At 37.6% G+C, this 19,415-nt stretch overlaps 2 protein-coding genes across 2 annotated transcripts; both read left to right on the top strand.

The window, feature by feature from the left end:
- Window positions 1-6,754: 6,754 nt before the first annotated feature.
- LOC120282629 (transcription initiation factor IIA subunit 1-like) lies at window positions 6,755-11,271 on the top strand. Its single transcript, XM_039289464.1, has 11 exons — window positions 6,755-7,088; window positions 7,256-7,423; window positions 7,529-7,714; window positions 7,927-7,984; window positions 8,108-8,154; window positions 8,366-8,491; window positions 9,084-9,212; window positions 9,318-9,372; window positions 9,485-9,660; window positions 9,766-9,849; window positions 10,962-11,271. The coding sequence occupies exons 1-11, from the start codon at window positions 6,972-6,974 to the stop codon at window positions 10,983-10,985; spliced, it is 1,170 nt and encodes a 389-aa protein (XP_039145398.1). The 5' UTR covers window positions 6,755-6,971; the 3' UTR covers window positions 10,986-11,271.
- Window positions 11,272-12,920: 1,649 nt separating this feature from the next.
- On the top strand, window positions 12,921-15,146 carry LOC120282311 (ribulose bisphosphate carboxylase/oxygenase activase, chloroplastic-like). The gene is made up of 7 exons (XM_039289092.1): window positions 12,921-13,072; window positions 13,155-13,474; window positions 13,571-13,676; window positions 13,743-13,828; window positions 13,908-14,380; window positions 14,479-14,760; window positions 14,871-15,146. Exons 1-7 carry the CDS (start codon window positions 13,037-13,039, stop codon window positions 14,882-14,884), a joined length of 1,317 nt encoding a protein of 438 aa, XP_039145026.1. The 5' UTR covers window positions 12,921-13,036; the 3' UTR covers window positions 14,885-15,146.
- The last annotated feature ends 4,269 nt before the right edge of the window (window positions 15,147-19,415 follow it).

Genomic DNA, 19,415 nt, shown 5'->3' with positions numbered 1-19,415 from the left:
CAGATGAGCTAGAGAATTAAACAGATTACTTGAACAACACAATCTCCCTCATCTGCTCAAACACTTGATCCATATTTGTTTTTTTCTGCTGAAAAACTTGCAAATTTTGTGCCCTCCAAATCAAATACACATTAGAAAAAAGCACAGTTCTTCTCATCTTTGCAAGCAGAGTTTTCCCACTAGCTTTCCTCAAAAACCAACTAATCTCTCTATGCCAATCATAGGGTCTCCTTGGAATATTAACAGACTTCAAAGGCTCTAACCCATACATCATTTAGAGAAACCACAGTTAAAAAATAAATGGCTCACATCCTCCCTTGCTTGATTGCAGAGAACAAGGACATCGGAATCAGTTATTCTACGAGCATATAGCTTGTCCCTTTGTGAGCAATTTGTTATGCAGGGCTAGCCATAAAATGCAATAGTGTCAAGAGACATTACTTTTAGAACATACCATACCAATCCAGTCCAACACAATTACTGTTCAACAGGCATCAAACTTCAATTCTCCAAGCGCTTCTAATATTGAAATCTCCTTTCCTATCAGGGCTCCATAGGATACAATCCCTAACATTGACATCAATAGTGTAATTTTTCTGCAAAAACTCCCATACTAGAGCCAAATCAGGATACCCAGCAGTTGGAAATTGCCATCTACCATCTGTCCAAAATTCACTGACACAGGATTTCCTAGACAAAGCAGTCCTTGTCGACTTAATCCAATGAAAAAGGTCCATAAGGGAATGCCCATCACACTAGGGATCAAACCAGAAAGAAAACCTTTTCCCATCACCCAGCTAATAGAAGAAAAACTTTTTAACCTTACCCCTTAATTTAAGCAATTGTCTCCAACTCTAGCTACTGTCAACAATCTCTCTTCGATTGCTATTGTCAATTTGACCATACTATGATTTTAAGATTGCTAATTTGATTCTTTCATGGTTTTCCACAGTTGCAGGTCCCCATCAACAATCTCTTTTTGAAGCTTCACAGAGGATAAAGCGCTCACTCACCTTCCTAAGTGAAAGAGTATTGGCTCGTTCCGGCGATACAGATCTTGTCCCAGAGTTTTAGACAATTGTGGAACCTTCGACTAGAGAGTGATCCACCCCTGATTTCTCTTTTTCAGCTGCTGAAGACCTATAACACCTCCTGGCGCTCTTTGTCTTCCAGCTGCTCTTTCCTTCTTTCTTTTGTTTGTTTTAAGCTTCGATCCAAGCTGTGCCTGTGATGACCCCTAGTTTGTTTAGATCCTTTCTGTTTTTATTTTCCAGCTTTCAGTTTCTGTTCCTTGCGTTGTTCTTATTTCCGTTGTTTTGTACTTGTCCCCGTTGCTTTGAATAAATTGTGGTTTATCCACTTTAATAAAAAAAAAATTGAGAGTTTATAGCTTGCCCACATTCATAGCAAACATAGCATGAAAAAAATAGAATAGAGGCACTTGTAATGTAATGCCGAAAACCTTTCCCACCACATGTTCCTACCCTTTGGTTGCACCATGTTTTGCACTAGTAGACACTATTTTATCAATGAGACGCACAAGTTTCAATCCTATAACTAAACCTTTCAAGAAATAGCATAGTTCAATGGTGGTTCATCTCTAAACGTCTTCACTTTTAATTCAATCATTTGCCTTTAAATGGAGAGGGATCTTGAGATGGATGGTATAAAGTTTGGAGGCTCCATGTAGCACCAAGAGTGAGATTCTTCTTGTGGAGAATGCTGCATGGAAGAACTCCCACATTTCTGTTCTGCTATCATCTAAATATTGGCCCTCAAAGATCTCGTCCCTTTTGCAAAATGAAAGTTGAAACTGCAGATCATATCCTTTGGAGATGCTTTAAAATCAGGAACTGTTGGGATCAGGTTGTTTTCTTTGTTGGAGTGGTTTTTGAATACAGAGATAATTTCACTATGGGACATTGGTTGAATAAAAACTGGAATGGTCAAGGTAACAACCACACAATCAAAGCTTTAATGGCAGTTACTGCTTGGAAAATTTGGAAAACTAGATGCAATCTAGTGTTCAAAGTAATGCAGCTAAATACTTTAGTGATCTTCTCTTAGTCAATTCAGGATCTTAAGGATTATTTGTACTAAGCTTCCACTGTCTTCAGAGATCTAGTTATAAAATGCTGAGGAATTAGAAGAGAATAGAGGAACAGGGATGAAAGAGAGGAGCTGTGAAGGAGAAAGGATAAGAGAATTGAGGGAAAATTATGGCCAAAGATGCCATTCTCCTCATTACCCATTCAGTTGTATAGTGAATCTCCAGAATTCATTACAATTTGTAACAACCATGCCACTCTGGCATTCTCTCGAGCATCTTCTATGCCAGGACACCCAGACCCTTGTAACAACCCTCCTTGTAACCACTAAAATACTAAAAATTACATTCATTCACCAATTGACTAATCTTGATTAATAGTAACTGCTCCTAGGATAAAATCATTAAATATGGTCGCATGCTTCCCTTGATTCAAACTTGAACTTCACCAGGTGTGAGTAGCGACATGCACATCATCCTTGCTTGCCTTCCTTACAACATTATCACACAAACTAATAGACACCAGAATGAAGATCAGGGAGTTTCTTCCACATCCTTATTCTCAACACATTATTAATGTTTTCTATGATGCATCTTGGAAAGAGGGTGTTCCAAATTATGGTTTAGGCTTTATCATTGTGACTAATACCAATACTATTCTATTGGTATGATCTCTCTCTAGCACCTTTGAATCCAATATCAAAGTTGAACTTGTTGTTATGTCTGCAGCCTTGATCTAGTGCAAAAAGATGAATTTTAATCCCAACATATTTTTGTCAAATTGTACATAAGTAGTTCATATGCTGAGAAATTCTCAGCACACTATTGATTGACATCTAATGCATGGTGATTAATGATGTTTAGCATGCCATGAATCTTTTCCCTGATATTAGAGTGGATTATATCCCTTGTAATCTCAACATAGTGGTTGATTCCTTGGTAAATTACGGGAGTCTCAACATAGGTCTTTTACTATTTCACAATGGATTACAGCTTCCAAATTGGCCGATGGAAATTACTGAGAGAGCTGGTTTTTTTTTTATTTTTTTGAATAATGTGGATAAACCACGAAATTTATTGAAATAAAAAGCCAAGTACAACAAGTAAACAATAGGAAGCTCAAAGACCAAAAGAGAACAAGGGTGAAAGCCATCACCAAAAAGAGAAGCATCACCTAAAATAAACAAACAAGAGAAACAACTTCTAAGAGAACACACAAGGGGAGCAAAGCACAGCTGAGGAGACGGAGTACACCAAAAGGCGACAAAGGTCCTATTTAGCTATCAAGGAATGAACAGGGGGGTGAACTCCCGGGTCAAGGGATCTGCGGGCATGCTACACTCTGACGACCTTGTACCAAAAAGATGAGGGAGTGCTTCAGTTTTTGGACTTGAGTCTGAAGGTATTTGTTGATGAATCGGATCCCTAGCTACAGAAATCAAGGAAATAAGCATATGAATGATTTTAGAAGTAATAGCAAAAACATCGTGATAGAGATAATTAAAAATTCGGTTATTCCTCTCAAGCCAAATATTCCAACTAATTGCTTTAGAAATCAAGCTCCACAGAAATCGATGTTGGGCATCCAAGGACTCAATCCAAGATGTCCAGATCTCTGAGGTAGAAGATGCTTGAGAGAGTAGCTTAAAGGATTGCTCAAAGGACACTCAAATCCTTTCGAAAAATTCACAACTAAGCAGGAGGTGATCTATTGTCTCCGAGTCTTTGTAACAGAGTACACAAGTATCTGAAGTGTTTTGGGAATTGCATCCTCTTTTGGCTAAGTTAACAAGAGTTAGGATTTTATCCTTACTTGCTAACCAGCAGAATAAAGAGATTTTGCTAGGGCAAACAAGTTTCTAGACTGAGGATAAAGTGGACTTCTTAGGCCACCCTCTATAAGAAATTTTATAGAAGGAGCGGACTGAGAAGATTTTGTTCACCTCTAGATTCCAAATTGTTAAATCCTCCTGATTATTGACACAATCATGGATGAAGGAGAAGAAAGACAAACTTTCCGAGTGGGGCACAAAGCAGAAGAAGATTTCATGCGGAGGAAGATCTTGGACAAACCGTTTGTTTGTAATCCAAGGGAAGTTACAATCAAAATAAAGGGTAGGCTATATATTTTTGGGAGCTCGACCATCCAACCAATTATCATGCCAAAGCAAGGTGGATCCACCATCTTTTACTCTTGTGGAGGTGTAAAGTTGAAAAGGAGGTAAGATTAAGGAAATCCCTGCCCAGAAGAAGAATTTGACTTTAGGTGGTGAGTGAAACAAGGGCCCTAGTGATCCTCAAGGAGAGTAGTCAACATGAAGGATTGTAGACCAACAACCTTTTTTGCCTAAGAACATTTTCCACCACCACTTACCAAGAATGGTTGTATTGAGTTCTTGCAGATTAAGAATCCCCCTACATCCCATGTTTCGTGATCTACAAATTCTTTGCCAAGCTATTAGGCGAAAACCCTTCGATCTAAGCTCCCGCCCTTTCCATAGAAAGTCTCTGTAGATTTTGTCTAACTCTTTAATTACCCATGAAAGGTAGGCGAAAAACAGACATCCAGTAGGTTGGAATCGAGAATAGGATAGAGTTAATTAGAGTGAGACGACCCCTCAAGGGACATGTAGTTGGCTTTCCATGAAGTGAGCTTGGATCAGACCAAAAGAATTAATTTCAACCAATCCTGCCTTCTTGGACGTCTCCCAGGAAGCTTATTGTTCTTCGTTATTGTATCTGTATGGTTGGTTTGTGGTTTTTTTTTTTAATTTTTTTCACTTTAGCTGGAATTATTCATCTTTCCTCGTAGTAGTAGTAGTAATAATAATAATAATAAATAAATAAATAAATAAATAAATAAATAAATAAATAAATAAATAAATAAATAAATAAATAATGATAAGTCGTTATTAGACGAAAGCCATCCTTAAAATATCTCCAGCGGTCTGTCTCCTTGCAAAGGTCCATCCCGGTCACAATAGGTATAAAAAAATTCAAATAATGTTTAACTTATCCCATAAAGTTTATAAAATCACATCTATAAAGGCTCGACAAAGTACCATGTGGGACTTATTTGTGAGAGTAATTTTTTGGAATATTTGGCTTAAAAGAAACAAGAGCATCTTTACTTTACATGCTATGTTTTCTCGCTCAGTAATTATTAAAATCATCACATGTTTCTTGATTGGACTTCTTTGCAGATAGGGACCCACACTAAGTTTCGGCAGACTCCACTCAAAAGTTGAAAGCACTCGCTAGTATTCCTGAATGCGAGACCAGAGAGTTATACCAATACCACGGAGTAGTCACCATAAGAATACACTGATATGTTTTTGACAGTCTAAGTAGACCTATGTCGCCTTCTAGTGGACTCTTTTCCTCTCAACTATGTTTTTCTCTTTTTTTGTCTCTGTTTGGTTTTGTTGGTTGTCTTAAGAGTGTATCACCTTTGATGACGGATTCTTTTTGTGGTTTTTTGGTCTTTTGTAGCAAGTTTATTTTCTGATGTTCTTATTGTAGTTGCTGTTTTTTTTTCCAATAACTTTATGTCTTGTCCACTTTTATAAAAAAAATTATCTATTTGTGTAAATGGAATGAATTATTATGAATTTTACTATAAGTAAAAGTTAAATCAATTTTTTTATTCATTTGGAAAGTACTCATTCCTTGTAGCTTGAAACAAGCTCAAGCTAAACATAACTCACTCAAGCTCAACTAATCAACACTCCAACTCCACGTTGGAAAAGAACATGATGAAAAATAAAAATTTAGTTAAAGAATAACAAGATAAAATAAATTACAAACTGAAAAAATTTTAAAAAGTGATTATCAAAATTGGGATTATTGTTTGTTTAAGCTTTGTTTTTTCAAGGCAAATGATGTGAATAGGCAAGAAATTTAGAAAGACTTTATCAATACTGTGAAGAGAAAGATGGAGTTCCTAAGGTCTCTGCATGAGCGATGAGAGTGATCATAGAGAGTAACTCGTATAATTTTAGATCAGACTAATATTATAATTAGAGTTTTTTGCCATCTTGAGCAATGCTTTTCTCTCCATTTAGGGGATTTTTGTATTTCATGTGTGTGTTTTCTCATTTTTCCTCTTTGTAGTTCCTTTCCATCGGTGTAATTTATGTGTTTATTTTTCATTATAGTTCTCTCATTTCTAGTGGACAGTGTTGTCTCCTTATATATCTTCTGTAATCTTTGTATTTTTTATATTTTTATCTACTTGGTTTATTCATTCTTTTTATAAATTATATATTAAAAAAAACTCTCACAGTTTTTTTTTGAAAGACAAAAATTTAATAAACTATTGCATTACGATGTGACTTGATAGCAAGATTAAAATAAATAAATTTAGTTGGATTAAAATTAACAATTTTCTTCAAAGAATAAAAATTATATAATAACACCAGTAGCTTTAATCTATTATTAATTTGATTTTTTCTTTTTTAAAAAAACTGCATTTTCCATCAATTCAAGCCACAAGGGCCTCATTAGTTCACAAATGAGGCCCAAAGGCCTCACAAAGTTCAATGGCGTTTTCGTAATTATACAAACATCTCTCATAGCGTAAGCTACGGCGGTGGTCATGGGTTGTCTGGCCTGTCTTTAAAGCCCACTCGAGCTCTCAGATCTTGACACGTGTCACACCGCCTCCTCACGGATGCAAACCTATTTATATTCTTCTCTTAAATCCGGCTTTCTCGTCCGCAACCCATCCCTTCTCTTCTCTCTCTCTCTCTCTCTCTCTCACTGGTCGTCGTGCTCGAAACCCTAGGCGTCTCCCATGTTCCTCGAGCTCTCTCTGCTGTTCTCTTCGTTTCCGTGCTAATTGGCCCCCGATTCACCTCTCCAATCCCGCTGAGGCGGTTCTGGCTATTTGTTTTTCGCTTTTCTGGGTGCTTGATTGCCGGAAATGGCGAATAGCGTCTCCACCGTGTATATTCATGTCATCGATGACGTTATCAACAAGATCCGGGACGAATTCATCAGCTTCGGAGCAGGGGAGACCGTCTTGAGCGAGCTCCAGACAGTAATTTTTCTTTTCATGCTTGCCTTCTAAGTTTTCCCAAATTTTTTTAGGTTTTTTGTTTCTGTAGTATGCTTCTTGGGTTCGATCACTTCCATGGGTTGGGATACTGACGGAAAAAGTTGCGCCTTTGATGTATTTGGTGTTGATTTCTGGGAAAAATTTTGTAGATATGGGAGATGAAGATGGTGCAGTGCGGGGCCATATCTGGGATGACGGAGAGACAATCCATCCCCAGGCCTGGAGGCCCGATAACCCCTGTCCATGATCTGAATATGCCGTATGAGGGTCCTCCTGAGGAGTATGAGACCCCCACCGCTGAAATGCTCTTCCCTCCCGTGAGCTTTCTGGACCTATATTTTCTCCAATATCCCATTTTCATGCATTCAGATCTAACTTTTTCCTTGCTTCGGTGATCTGCTCTTCGCGGCAATGGGCTGCAGACTCCTATCCAGACTCCACTGCCCGGCACGGCCCAGACTCCACTGCCAGGATCAGTCCAGACACCATTGCCGGGATTGGTTGATCAGTCTTTGTATAATATCCCCACTGGACCTTCTGATTTTAGTACACCTAGTGATGTCAGTAATGGTGTTGATGCCAAAGGCGGAAGACATACCCCATACATGGTATGCGTGGTTTTAATATGTGGCGTCTTAATTATAAAGCTTGTTTGCATTAAAGGAAACATTGATGGGTTGTCATATTCATATTATATCTTTTGTCAATGGGAGATGTATTGTAGAACATTTGATTTCCTTCTGTTGCCTTTTCCTGCCCTATGTGGTGTGAATGCAATTTAATCTTTCATTATTCTAATATGTTCTTTCCGTTTATGAAGCAATCACCTTCTCCTTGGATGAACCAGAGACCACCTGTGGGTGTCGATGTCAATGTTGGTAAGTTTGAGAATTTTTTTCAGCATATTGCTTCTTGACTCCTTTTTTTCAGTGTATATTGTTAATCATCCCTACAGAATGGTAATGAGTATAATATGTTTCCTGCTATTATTTTTATTGCAGCTTATGTTGAAAGTCGTGATGAGGCAGAAAGAGGAGCTTCTCATCAGGTAAGGTTCTTTTTATGAGTCTTCAACTTATCCTCTTCCTTCTTTTTTCTTGCCCATATTTTATTGCAAGTATTCGAAAAGTATTGGTAATTTCTCAGGATTGTAAGCGAGCATCTCCACAGATATCTATTTGAAATACAAAAACAAGTTGCTTTTTATTGGATGATGTGGCATTGATTTTGATTTTTGTTTTTCAAATTTGAATGACCAGGATTTTTTCACAATGTCATCTGGAAAACGGAAACGGGATGATTATGCTCCCCATGTAGCATCTGGAGGCTACATTCCACAACAAGATGGGAGTGGAGATGTGACCGTGGAATTTGTTCTGCTAGAGGTGACATACTTTCCTTCGTCAAGGAAACCTTGTGATATTGTTTATTGCTTTGTTTTTCACATGTCTGTCAAATTTAATTATAGAAGTGGTAATTAACATTTCTAAGAATGCTAACTGTCTTTCTTTTTTCTAAGAATCCCATCCAAAGAGTTTTTTGGAGTTATAAGACTGTCATCATTCTTGGTCTCTGGTACACTTCAGCTAATTGCTTATGGGCATAGGATGTAGGCCAAACCACATATTTCCATATTTATTAAGTTGTGTCTTTTCTTCTAAAATTTTATCTTCTGCTGTCCATAATGAAAGCTTTTATCTAGAATTATTTGGATTAAGCATATCCAATAGCCCAATTAACAATTAGTGCATACAGTGTCCTACTGATAATATTGTTGGATAAATTAAAGGAAAAAGGCTTTTTTTAATTTTTTTGTGGATAAATAAGACCCAATCTTCCTATCTGTGGATTAGCATATGCTTTGTCGCATTGTTGGATGTGCTTCCTCTATGAGTTTTTCCATATCATGATTTTGCTTCATTTCTGCTCATCTTTAGCCCTTCGATGATGGCCACTTAATTGTTTGGTTTGTATCAGACAACTGGTACTCAAACTAAAGAGGATCATGGCAGAAAAACTGCCATTGCTAAAACTGTGGCCATTCAAGAGGCCAAACCAATTGAAGCAGTTCCTCAGTTGGACGGGATCCATGATGAATATGATGAGGTAGTTACTTGTACTTAGATCCATTCATTGCTTCTTTTTCCTTGACGATTATTTCTCTTTTCAAAATTTTCCCTTCTTTTTGGACTTATTGTGATTTATTTGCAGTTGTTTCCTTACCAAGGGGTTGCCACTGAAGATTATAATACGCCTGGAGAGCATGGTACAGTTCTGACTTTGCTGCTTTATGCTATTATACAATTTGTCTTTCCTTAGAATATTTAGGACAATTTCAAGGAGCTGACATTCTGGGCTTCACCTTTATTGTTCTACAGTTGAACTACGGGCACCAACACCCACTGTTGGCACACCAAAACCAGCAAAGAATGAGACTGCAGATGATGATGAGCCGCCTCTGAATGAAGATGATGATGATGAAGAAGAAGAAGAATATGAGCGAGGAGAAGAAGAGCCCACAACACAACATTTAGTTCTAGCTCAGTTTGACAAGGTATGTGGCATATTCTTAACTTTTATGTTAGTTTTTTTATAGGTGAGAATAATAAGTTGACAGTTGATAAGGTGGTCCCATTATTTCTTTTTTAATGTGCACTAGGTATCAAGGACTAAAAGCAGATGGAAGTGCACTCTTAAAGATGGGATAATGCATATCAACAGCAGGGATATTCTTTTCAACAAGGTATGCAATACAGAAATATTTCTATTTTCCCCATGTAGGGATTAGCTTTTCTGTACAATTGCATTGCTTTGTGGCGGAGGCGGAGACATTTTTAACTTTCTGATAAAAATATTTTTAAAATAAAAAGCAAAGCAGACCTTTAAGACAACCGTCCAATTGACAACAAGGTTTCATTATATTCTGCAAATATTACCAATAGTTCATCAATGCTCCTTGAGATGCATGTTTTCTAAAAATGTTTTTATTTGGGAAATACATTGTAATGATATGATCCTTATGAGGCCTAAACATTATTAGGTGGTTGCCTTGGTGTTATACCTTTTCTCTTTATAGGTGCTGGTTTGCTCACCAAGTCGCTGTCAACATTATAATGTATGCGATCTGCCTTAACCCTGATAAGAGAGACATGATATGTATTTGCTTTAACAATGAAGAAATGGTTGTCGTACAAATACAGTCCGAAGACTCTGAACATAAGGACATCACCCAATTAAGAAAATCATCAATTGCATGTGACTCTGATTGCTGATGGAATCTAGCAACATAAGGAAGTTGCTGCAGCAGATTCTTAGCTAATGCTTCTATGATCTCTGTTCTTGCTTTTCTGTATGATCTTTGGAGAAATGAAATTATATATTTTTTTAATGATTTTATTATTTGGTTAGTTACACACTTCAACATGAAAAACTAGATAAATTATTTTTTATGCCTTTGGTTTGCCATGTATCATGTCTCCTAGGTAGTGGGTTTGCCCTGGCAAAATTTCCTTGTCATTCAATTATGAGTTCCATTTGTTGTTGAGAATCAAATTCTTGACGCCTTTCCTCATTTATTTATTTTCCCCACTGGTGCCATTGGACTCCTGTTGCTTGATTGAATATATCGTGCAATAATTTAAATATTTGTAATATATATATATATTGATAAAAGGGAATAAACTGCATTCATAAATATTTTGTAGCATATAAACCTTATTTTTTTTACTCAAGTGCTCATTCTAGTTTCTCTATATTTAGTTTACAGTATTCCTGAACTTCATAAGAAATAAATACTTCCTTATCAAACTCTGAACAATTATTTTGAAGCTTATTGGATAAAACCTTTTCTTGCAGGCCACCGGAGAATTTGATTTTTAAGTAGCTGATATCTCCTCAATTGGACTGCTGTTGGTTCAAGATGTGTTTTCCCCTGATTTAAGCTCTACAGATAACTAGGTTTTTTAGGTGAGCATGAGTGGATAATTCAAGATGTTACATGGAGATTCAGAATCACCACCGAAGCATTGTTGGGGGATTTGATAATTTTCTGTATAAAGGTGCCAAGTTAAATGAACTTCGTAAACTTATTTCCCTAACAATGGCAAACAACTACCGTATTGGTTAGAAAATTTTTGCATTTTGTATCCTTGAGTGAAAAAAAAAACCACCCAATTCTGTCTGAATCTTTCTTATTCTTCTTACGTTTATTTTTAAGAAAGAAATTAATTATTTCTAATCAATCAGCAACCTGATTATCACTCTGTGCTGTTAGATGAAGACTCTGATCCTTTTGTTTGTCTGAATATAGAGATTTAGGGGGTTAGACAATTTGTTTGTTTCAGGAACTGTGGGCTAGTCTAGTAATATCCGTGTTTGTGATTGAGAGATATTGAATTCGTGTTTGTGATTGAGAGATATTGAATTCGAGCTTCATAGATTACATATTATATTTTGGATCTTCTGTGGAAGTTCGGGTAGCTTTGTTTTCAAGTCCCTGACATTGAAGAGAAGGCCTCTCATGTTGGTACTAATGTTTTTATGGTAGTCATTACCTCTTGCATCTTGTTTATCGTGAACTTATCCTAGATTGCAAACTTTGGCACGTAAAAGGGGTAGCTGTCTCACAGTCGTCACCAAAAACGAACAAGTATGACAGAGGGGAAAGTTGAAGCGGTGTGTGGCATGAGGTTAGGTGACACACAGGAGGCGGAGCCTCAATGAGATTAGATTAGATGTGTTGTTACCATCCACAGGAATTCTAGGTAGTTTCGGTGTTAGATGGTTAATTACTTGAGTCGGAGTTGAGAGAACCCAGGAAATAAATTGACGCTCTGTTTGATAGTGGGAATAGAGTCCTCCACATTGGCACGTTTGGGGTTCAGCGGTTGCAAAGATCCAAGAGAGTCCATATATAGATGATTTTCCATGGCAACAGGTAAAGGGCAAAGAGCTATATAGTTAAAAACAATAGTTGTGCTCGAGTCAAATTTTCTAACATATGGCTCTAGGTAATCCACATCTCCTTGATTAACGAAAATGAGTGGGGAATGTTGAAAGTTTGATAGATATGATCTTAAAATTGAAGATAGAAGAGCAAACCAGGAGGAGATGGTTGACAGACTACTCAGCTGTGTAATAAAGAACACATGTCATTATGGGTAGTTTATTACAATCTTTTTTTGGGAACATTCTTGGGTCAAGATTTTGTTGTTCCATATTAGCCAATCAAAGAGGATGATTTTGATTCATCTATTTTTTTAACTATAAATTTTTTAAATTTTTTTCACAGGAATCAAAAGGTTTATAGCTCCATAATATTAGTCTCATTACGAAAAGTGTTAATGCGGGAATTTAAAAGCACTGAGTTCAAATCCCGTTACACGTAATGGTGATAACGGATCTAAAGTTATGAGTGCAAATTTACAACTCAAACTCCATATTATCAAATGAGGTTATATAGACTGAATGATCAATTCTCAGTTTGTGTACGTCCGCTCCCATTAACTATATTTCAAAAAATATTCACATAAAGATAACAGTGAGTGCTAGAGTCTCAAAACAAACTGTCATTGTTAAGAGCCCTCCACCAATAAGCTCCTCAAGAATTCTCATGGCGGAGAAGCAAGCAATGGAACCATTGGTGGTGAAAACACACATCACCCTCTCCCTCCGTTGTTGGTACCCTATTGGTAGTTCATGATGGTGCCACGTGTCTCAAACCCAATCCTAAGTGTGTGGCTCCTGGCACCTGGCAAGCTGAATCCACAAATTCTCACCCAAACCACACCAGAAAAGATGAGAGAGCTTCCCTGCACCACATTCACACTTCCCTTTCTCCTTCTGCTTTATATATCAAACCCTCACACTTCACCGCTTCGGTATTCCCACAACTTCAAATTTTCGCTCTCCTCTCACCAGTTCCCTTCAGCATGGCTTCCACTGTTGGAGCTCTCAACGTAGCGCCGGTACGTTTCTTTACCAACCATATGTAATTAATTCATGCATGTCTTTACTTATGTACGTATGTTATCCTTGGTACGTTTGCAGTTGAACTTGCATGGTTCCAACTCTGGAGTTCCAGTCCCAAGCTCGGCCTTCTTTGGGAGTAGCTTGAAGAAGGTGAGCTCTGGCCCAAGCTATGGGAGACTCAGCACTGGTACTTTCAAGGTCATGGCTGCTGATCTTGATGAATCCAAGCAAACCCAAACAGATAGATGGGGACACCTTTATAGTGATACCTCGGACGATCAGCAGGACATCACCAGAGGAAAAGGTTTGGTGGACAGTCTCTTCCAAGCTCCCATGGGAGATGGAACTCACGTTGCTGTCTTGAACTCTTATGAATACATTAGTCAGGGTCTCCGCACGTAAGCCAACTTTAATATTAAGGTCTTTTTTTTTTTTTAGAAAAATTAGTTAGCCCTGTTATTAAAATCAAATTAATGTGTCTATGATTCACGTAGGTACAACCTTGACAACACCGTGGATGGGTTTTACATTGCTCCTGCTTTCATGGATAAGCTGGTTGTCCACATAACCAAGAATTTCATGAAGTTGCCCAACATCAAGGTAGGCACAAATAGCTCTGTTTTTTACTCTTTTAACTTTGCATCACTAAAAAGTATACATGTATAGGTTCCCCTTATTCTCGGAATTTGGGGAGGCAAAGGACAGGGGAAATCCTTCCAATGCGAGCTTGTCTTTGCTAAGATGGGGATCAAGTAAGTTATATGCATGTACACTTGGCCTCTCTAGAATCTGGGGCTCTGTACTCATACATCTGTGAATTCTTGTCTTTAGCCCAATCATGATGAGTGCCGGAGAACTGGAAAGTGGGAATGCCGGAGAGCCTGCAAAGTTAATCAGACAAAGATATCGTGAGGCGGCAGATTTGATTGCCAAGGGGAAAATGTGCGCGCTATTCATCAACGATCTTGATGCAGGAGCGGGAAGGATGGGTGGCACAACTCAATACACAGTGAACAACCAGATGGTTAATGCGACTCTGATGAACATTGCCGATTGCCCAACCAATGTGCAGCTCCCCGGAATGTATAACAAGCAAGAGAATGCTCGTGTACCGATCATCGTCACCGGCAATGACTTTTCCACATTGTATGCGCCTCTTATCCGTGACGGTCGTATGGAGAAGTTCTACTGGGCACCAACTAGAGAGGACCGTATTGGTGTCTGCACTGGTATCTTCAGGACTGACAATGTACCCAAGGAGGACATTGTCAAGCTTGTTGATGCATTCCCTGGCCAGTCCATTGGTAATATACATATATATATATATATATATATATATATGCATACATAGTAATTGTTGCAAGACTGAAACGTAGCTCTGATTGTGTGGCTTGATTGGCAGACTTTTTTGGAGCACTGAGAGCCCGGGTTTATGATGATGAAGTGAGGAACTGGATTGCAGGCCTGGGAGTTGACAAGGTTGGTAAGAGGCTGGTGAACTCTAGAGAGGGACCTCCCACATTTGAACAGCCAAAGATGACACTGGAGAAGCTTATGGAGTACGGTAACATGCTTGTGAAGGAGCAGGAGAATGTGAAGAGGGTGCAATTGGCTGACAAGTACTTGAGCGAGGCTGCTCTTGGAGATGCCAATGAGGATGCCATGCAGACTGGAACATTCTATCGTTAGAACTTTATTCCTTATTAATCCTTGGAGTCAGTTTTATCTTGTTTAGCTTTGAAGCTGATGGTTGATTCTTGTTTTTTTATTTGGTTATTGTTTGACTATGATTAGGACAAGGAGCATAGTAAGTTCATGTTCCAGTTCCGGAAGGTTGCACTGAACCATCTGCCACCAACTTTGATCCCACCGCAAGGAGTGATGATGGGAGCTGTTTGTACAAGTTCTAAGTCTGGCTCTTTATCTTTTATGGTTGGCGATATAGTTTTGTTTAATAAATCAGAATGAATATTATTGAATTAATATGTGTTTTTTATGGCCTGGAGTACCCCTGGTCGATCTTGTGAGTTGTTTACAAGTTTCAATTATGGAGTTTTCTTTACCATTTTATCAGTTGACTGATAATCACGGTCACAAGAAAGATTGGTTCCCTTTTTTCAATGAAGTTATAGTTTGTCTTCTTCTTTTTTTTTTAAGCATAATTTATACCCTAAGCATTAAAATGAGTCCAAGAACTCATCTGTCGTAACAATGTTGACTTGTAGATGTTTATACTGATGGGCTTAAATTAATAAATAGTTGAAGTTGGTTTAAACAATGATAAATACCAACAAACAAACTGTTCATTGAACTTCAGCTAATTCAGCACTTTGAATGCTGGATAGGATTGTAGGTGTGAAGGTAACTCACTTACAGTAATTTTATAATTTGTACCAAATTAAATTTTACTTATTATTATTATTATTTTTAAAAGATGGATAAATCACTTTTATTAAACCGAAAAAAGAACAGTAAATTTTTCCCCAACACAGAGAAAAGAGAAAAAGAGAACAAAGAGAACAAACCACTAGTTGTGGTACAAATAACTCAAACACAAAAGTATATCAAAAGAAAACAAAGATGAGGAAAGAAGGCCTCCTTGCAGCCTGCAGAAGAGAGAGCTAAGCTGTCTGTGAGACCGGTGCCTCCTCGGCCAAAGAACACTCTGAACCCACCTCATCCCTAGGTCCTAAGAACTTCAAACTGCGATGCGACGGACACTCCCCATGGCCTCTTCAAACTTCTCTTTGGTATCTTTTTTTCCAAAGTTACATGAATTATAATTTTACTTATAATTCATGTAACTTTAATTTTTTAATTAATAAAAAATAAATAAGGAAAGATTGGCACCATGAAAGCTCTTTCTCAGCAAGTCCATGTAAGGGAAGTTTAAGACTAAGAAAACAAAGACATTATTTCTTAAAAAATAAAAGAATAGTACCAAAGCGCCGATTTTGACAAAACAAGCCAAGGAGTTGTCCATTTGATTGCATGAAACTGTGAATTTCGGTACCATTAATTGCTTGGTCTGTCTGACTTTAAAAATAATACACCAAATTAAAAAGAAGATCCTCAATTATATACTAACAAAACAGTAACAATCTTCTTTACTTCCAAAATGCCTGCAAGAGGTAATATCCTTCCAAATTTGACCTGCCATTCCAATTTCTGTTGATGTAAATTATTATTATTATTTTTTTAATTGATAAACAACATAATTCATTAAGAAATAGAACAAAGCATAAGAGGGCAGAACAACATTAGTAAAAAGTGTAGAAGCTAAACAACAAAGAATAGATAAACAGTCCACTAGCAATGAAGATCGAAAGAAAACAACAACATCGAGGAAGAGGGGACAACAACAATAACAGTACTAGCTAAAGCCCACAAAACACAAGAACTTAAAAATATCTCTTGAAGCACCAAAGGTAAGCGGAGTTATCATGCAACGATGCACCCCTCTAAGAATCCCTCTCCTCTTGATCGCTTGGGTCTAACAATGATCCTAGGAACTCCAAACTGGGCTTCACCATCGCAATTGAGTCCTCTAATCTACTCTCTTCATCTCGGGTGTCATTGAGATCTATGATGGAAACATATGAATAACTTTAGCCATAATTGCAAAGCATGTAGAGTTTGCATTATGATGAAACATACAAGTATTTCTATGTAGCAAGGAGGTCCCTGATCTCCTTGTGAGGGTGATCTCCTTGTGAGGGTGAAGAAGTGTGGATCTCCAACTGCCCCACGGTTCCTGTGCATGGGAAGCTTGGCAAGGAAGGAGGGGAAACACCTGGGTAAAAAAAAATGCCAAATACGAGACGTGTTGGGCATAAAAACAACAAATGATCTATTGATTCGATAGCCGCATCACACAGTACGCAAAGTGGTTGTTGGGAGCTTGTAGAGATGGCATACCCGACCCAACTCGACTCGACCCGACCCAAGTTTGACGGGTAAAACCCGATTTGACCGGATTTTCGAGTCGGGTTCGGGTAAAACCCGACTTGTATGAAACGGGTGCGGGTATGGGAATTCTAATACCCGACCCGTACCCGAACCCGTACCCGACCCAAAATTAAAATTACTAAAATATTTATATAATATATATATATATATATATATATATATATATACACACATAGATATACTAATATGTTCAACAACTTAACAATTTAGAATTATTTATTTTTCCTCTTTGTTTGGTCTTGTAATTTTATAATAATTTTACTTTATTTTATTTTATAAAAAATTATAATTACTTTTAAGTTATTTTTTTTATCAAAATAATATATTTTTTATTAATTTTTTTAATATTGGGGCGAGGGCGGGTATACCCGCGGGTACCCGATTACCCGTCGGGTGCAGGTGTGGGTTTGGGTTTTTAAACCCGTCGGGTTCGGGTTCGGGTTCGGATATACTAGTGGGGTATCGGGTACGGGTACGGGTATGATAATACCCGCACCCGATCCCGACCCGTTGCCATCCCTAGGAGCTTGACACATTTTATAGCAGTTAGATTCTCCAAAGTGAGGATGTGGTTATTCCAAACCAGCTAATTGTAAAGGTTGACTTTCCTAAGGTAGGTTCTTTTTCAGATTGTTTGGGTCATTAGACAAAGAGTGCACCATAATTAAGATATCTGTAAAATGATTTGACTATAAAACGGCCATTGGCTATTAAGCACTAGGTTTTTTACTGTCTCTAGAAATTCTGGAGTTTGCCACACTCCTAAGTATTTTAACAATTCTAGAGTTTTTTTGACAAGAGGAACAGACAGCCCGAAGGCTCTGCTAAACCGTCAGGGGCGTGCACAAGTCTCGGTGGAGCAAGTGGGGGCGGGGCTCGCGCACACATGGGCGCTAGGACCACCCGCACAGAACAACCGCTCACATCTCCCAGAAATGTGCCCTCGGCCGAGGATCGAACTCTCACCACTCGGTGAAGAGCTCTATCGGCGGCCTGTATACCAATAGACCATTTGGTCTTTGGCAATTCTAGAGTTTTACTGTATAATATGACCCTTAGGAGGGAGCCTTTCTATCAGAACTCTAGCGATGGGAACCATTAGAGCTTAACTACGAATGGAATTTTTTGAGTTAAATCCTTTTATAAATTGCTTAGTGATGGAGGTGTTCTGTGCGCAACAACCAAGTTTATCTGGAAAAGCCTTTTCCTTAAGAAGGTTAATCTCTTCAATTTATTGGCCTAGAACAACAGTATCTTGACCTTGGACAGGCTAGAGGCCAAGAGCTGTAATAGGCTCTAGACGACTATTTGTGTTCTCTACCACTCCGACATTGAGACTGCGAATCATTTGCTCATTCTTTGTCCTATGGCGGTGAGCGTCTGCCAGTTCTTCATTAGGTTTTCTTTCTTCTTGAACCACTGATGTCCCTACAAGATTTATTGTATAGGCCCCAATTGTTCCCCTGTCCAATAAATCTTTGTCCTGGGTTCCCAAATTGTTTCCCTTGTTGTTATTGTTTGTTTGTCTTGTTTTGTTTTCACTGTAGTCAGTTTTTTTTTCTCTACTGTTGTTTTGTTTTTGTTATACTTTGTCAGTCTTCACTATAGATGGATTGTATTATTTGTATTTTTTTTTAACACATGTGGTTTATTTATTAATAAATAAATAAATAAATTGTGGGATCCGCCCAATAGGTGCACTAACCACATTTTTTATATTATTGATATAAATTGGTTAATGCCAAAGTAATGGATGTTGGTGGGATGGTTCTTTGAGGAACAAAGAAGAAGAGATAAGAAAGAAAATAGTGCACAAATTTTTAAGGCATGTGAAACACTTTCTTTTAGGCTTAATTCGCATCCATCTAATTTCAAACCTTGGATGCAAAATGAATTGAATGACAAATTTCCTTTATGATACAATGAAGACCCTTGAGTATGATTTGCATTTCCAAACTCAAGCAAAGACAACAATGGCTTTTACAAAATGAAAAGTTTGCTTTTATCTTTTGTGCACTCAAAGAATGCGAAGAGTTTGTTTGTCATTCATATTGGTTTGAATGATAGTAAGAGATTATTTTTATAGGAATGAAGTGTTGTTTAGAAAAAAGACGCATCACTTCAATAATGAGTGTAATTTAAAAAGACACATCACTTCAATACATCACTTCATTAAAAAGACATTACCTTATTAATGAGATACATCATTTTCACTAATGAGACATCTTTTCAAATAAAATAATCATTTATTAATTAATAAAATTACAAATAACAACTTTTCATTAGTTGTATTACAAATGGTGCTTATTAGATTAGTATTTCTAAAAATTTTAACTACCTTTAATATAGTGTTGTGTCTTGATGAATAAA

This window comes from Dioscorea cayenensis, chromosome 18 (assembly GCF_009730915.1).
Source record: "Dioscorea cayenensis subsp. rotundata cultivar TDr96_F1 chromosome 18, TDr96_F1_v2_PseudoChromosome.rev07_lg8_w22 25.fasta, whole genome shotgun sequence".
Taxonomy (NCBI): domain Eukaryota; kingdom Viridiplantae; phylum Streptophyta; class Magnoliopsida; order Dioscoreales; family Dioscoreaceae; genus Dioscorea; species Dioscorea cayenensis.
The sequence above is the reverse complement of the archived record's forward strand: the minus strand, read 5'-3'. Positions and strand labels throughout refer to the sequence as shown.

What these genes read in the sequence shown, in the direction of transcription:
- LOC120282311 (XM_039289092.1), top strand. Translation starts at nt 13,037, where the DNA reads ATGGCTTCCACTGTTGGAGCTCTCAACGTAGCGCCG. An exon ending in GAGCTCTCAACGTAGCGCCG is followed by an intron (nt 13,073 to 13,154) that starts GTACGTTTCTTT and finishes GTACGTTTGCAG; the next exon opens with TTGAACTTGCATGGTTCCAA. An exon ending in ATTCCCTGGCCAGTCCATTG is followed by an intron (nt 14,381 to 14,478) that starts GTAATATACATA and finishes CTTGATTGGCAG; the next exon opens with ACTTTTTTGGAGCACTGAGA.
- LOC120282629 (XM_039289464.1), top strand. Translation starts at nt 6,972, where the DNA reads ATGGCGAATAGCGTCTCCACCGTGTATATTCATGTCATCGATGACGTT. An exon ending in GGGTGTCGATGTCAATGTTG is followed by an intron (nt 7,985 to 8,107) that starts GTAAGTTTGAGA and finishes TTTTTATTGCAG; the next exon opens with CTTATGTTGAAAGTCGTGAT. An exon ending in GGGATATTCTTTTCAACAAG is followed by an intron (nt 9,850 to 10,961) that starts GTATGCAATACA and finishes CTTTTCTTGCAG; the next exon opens with GCCACCGGAGAATTTGATTT.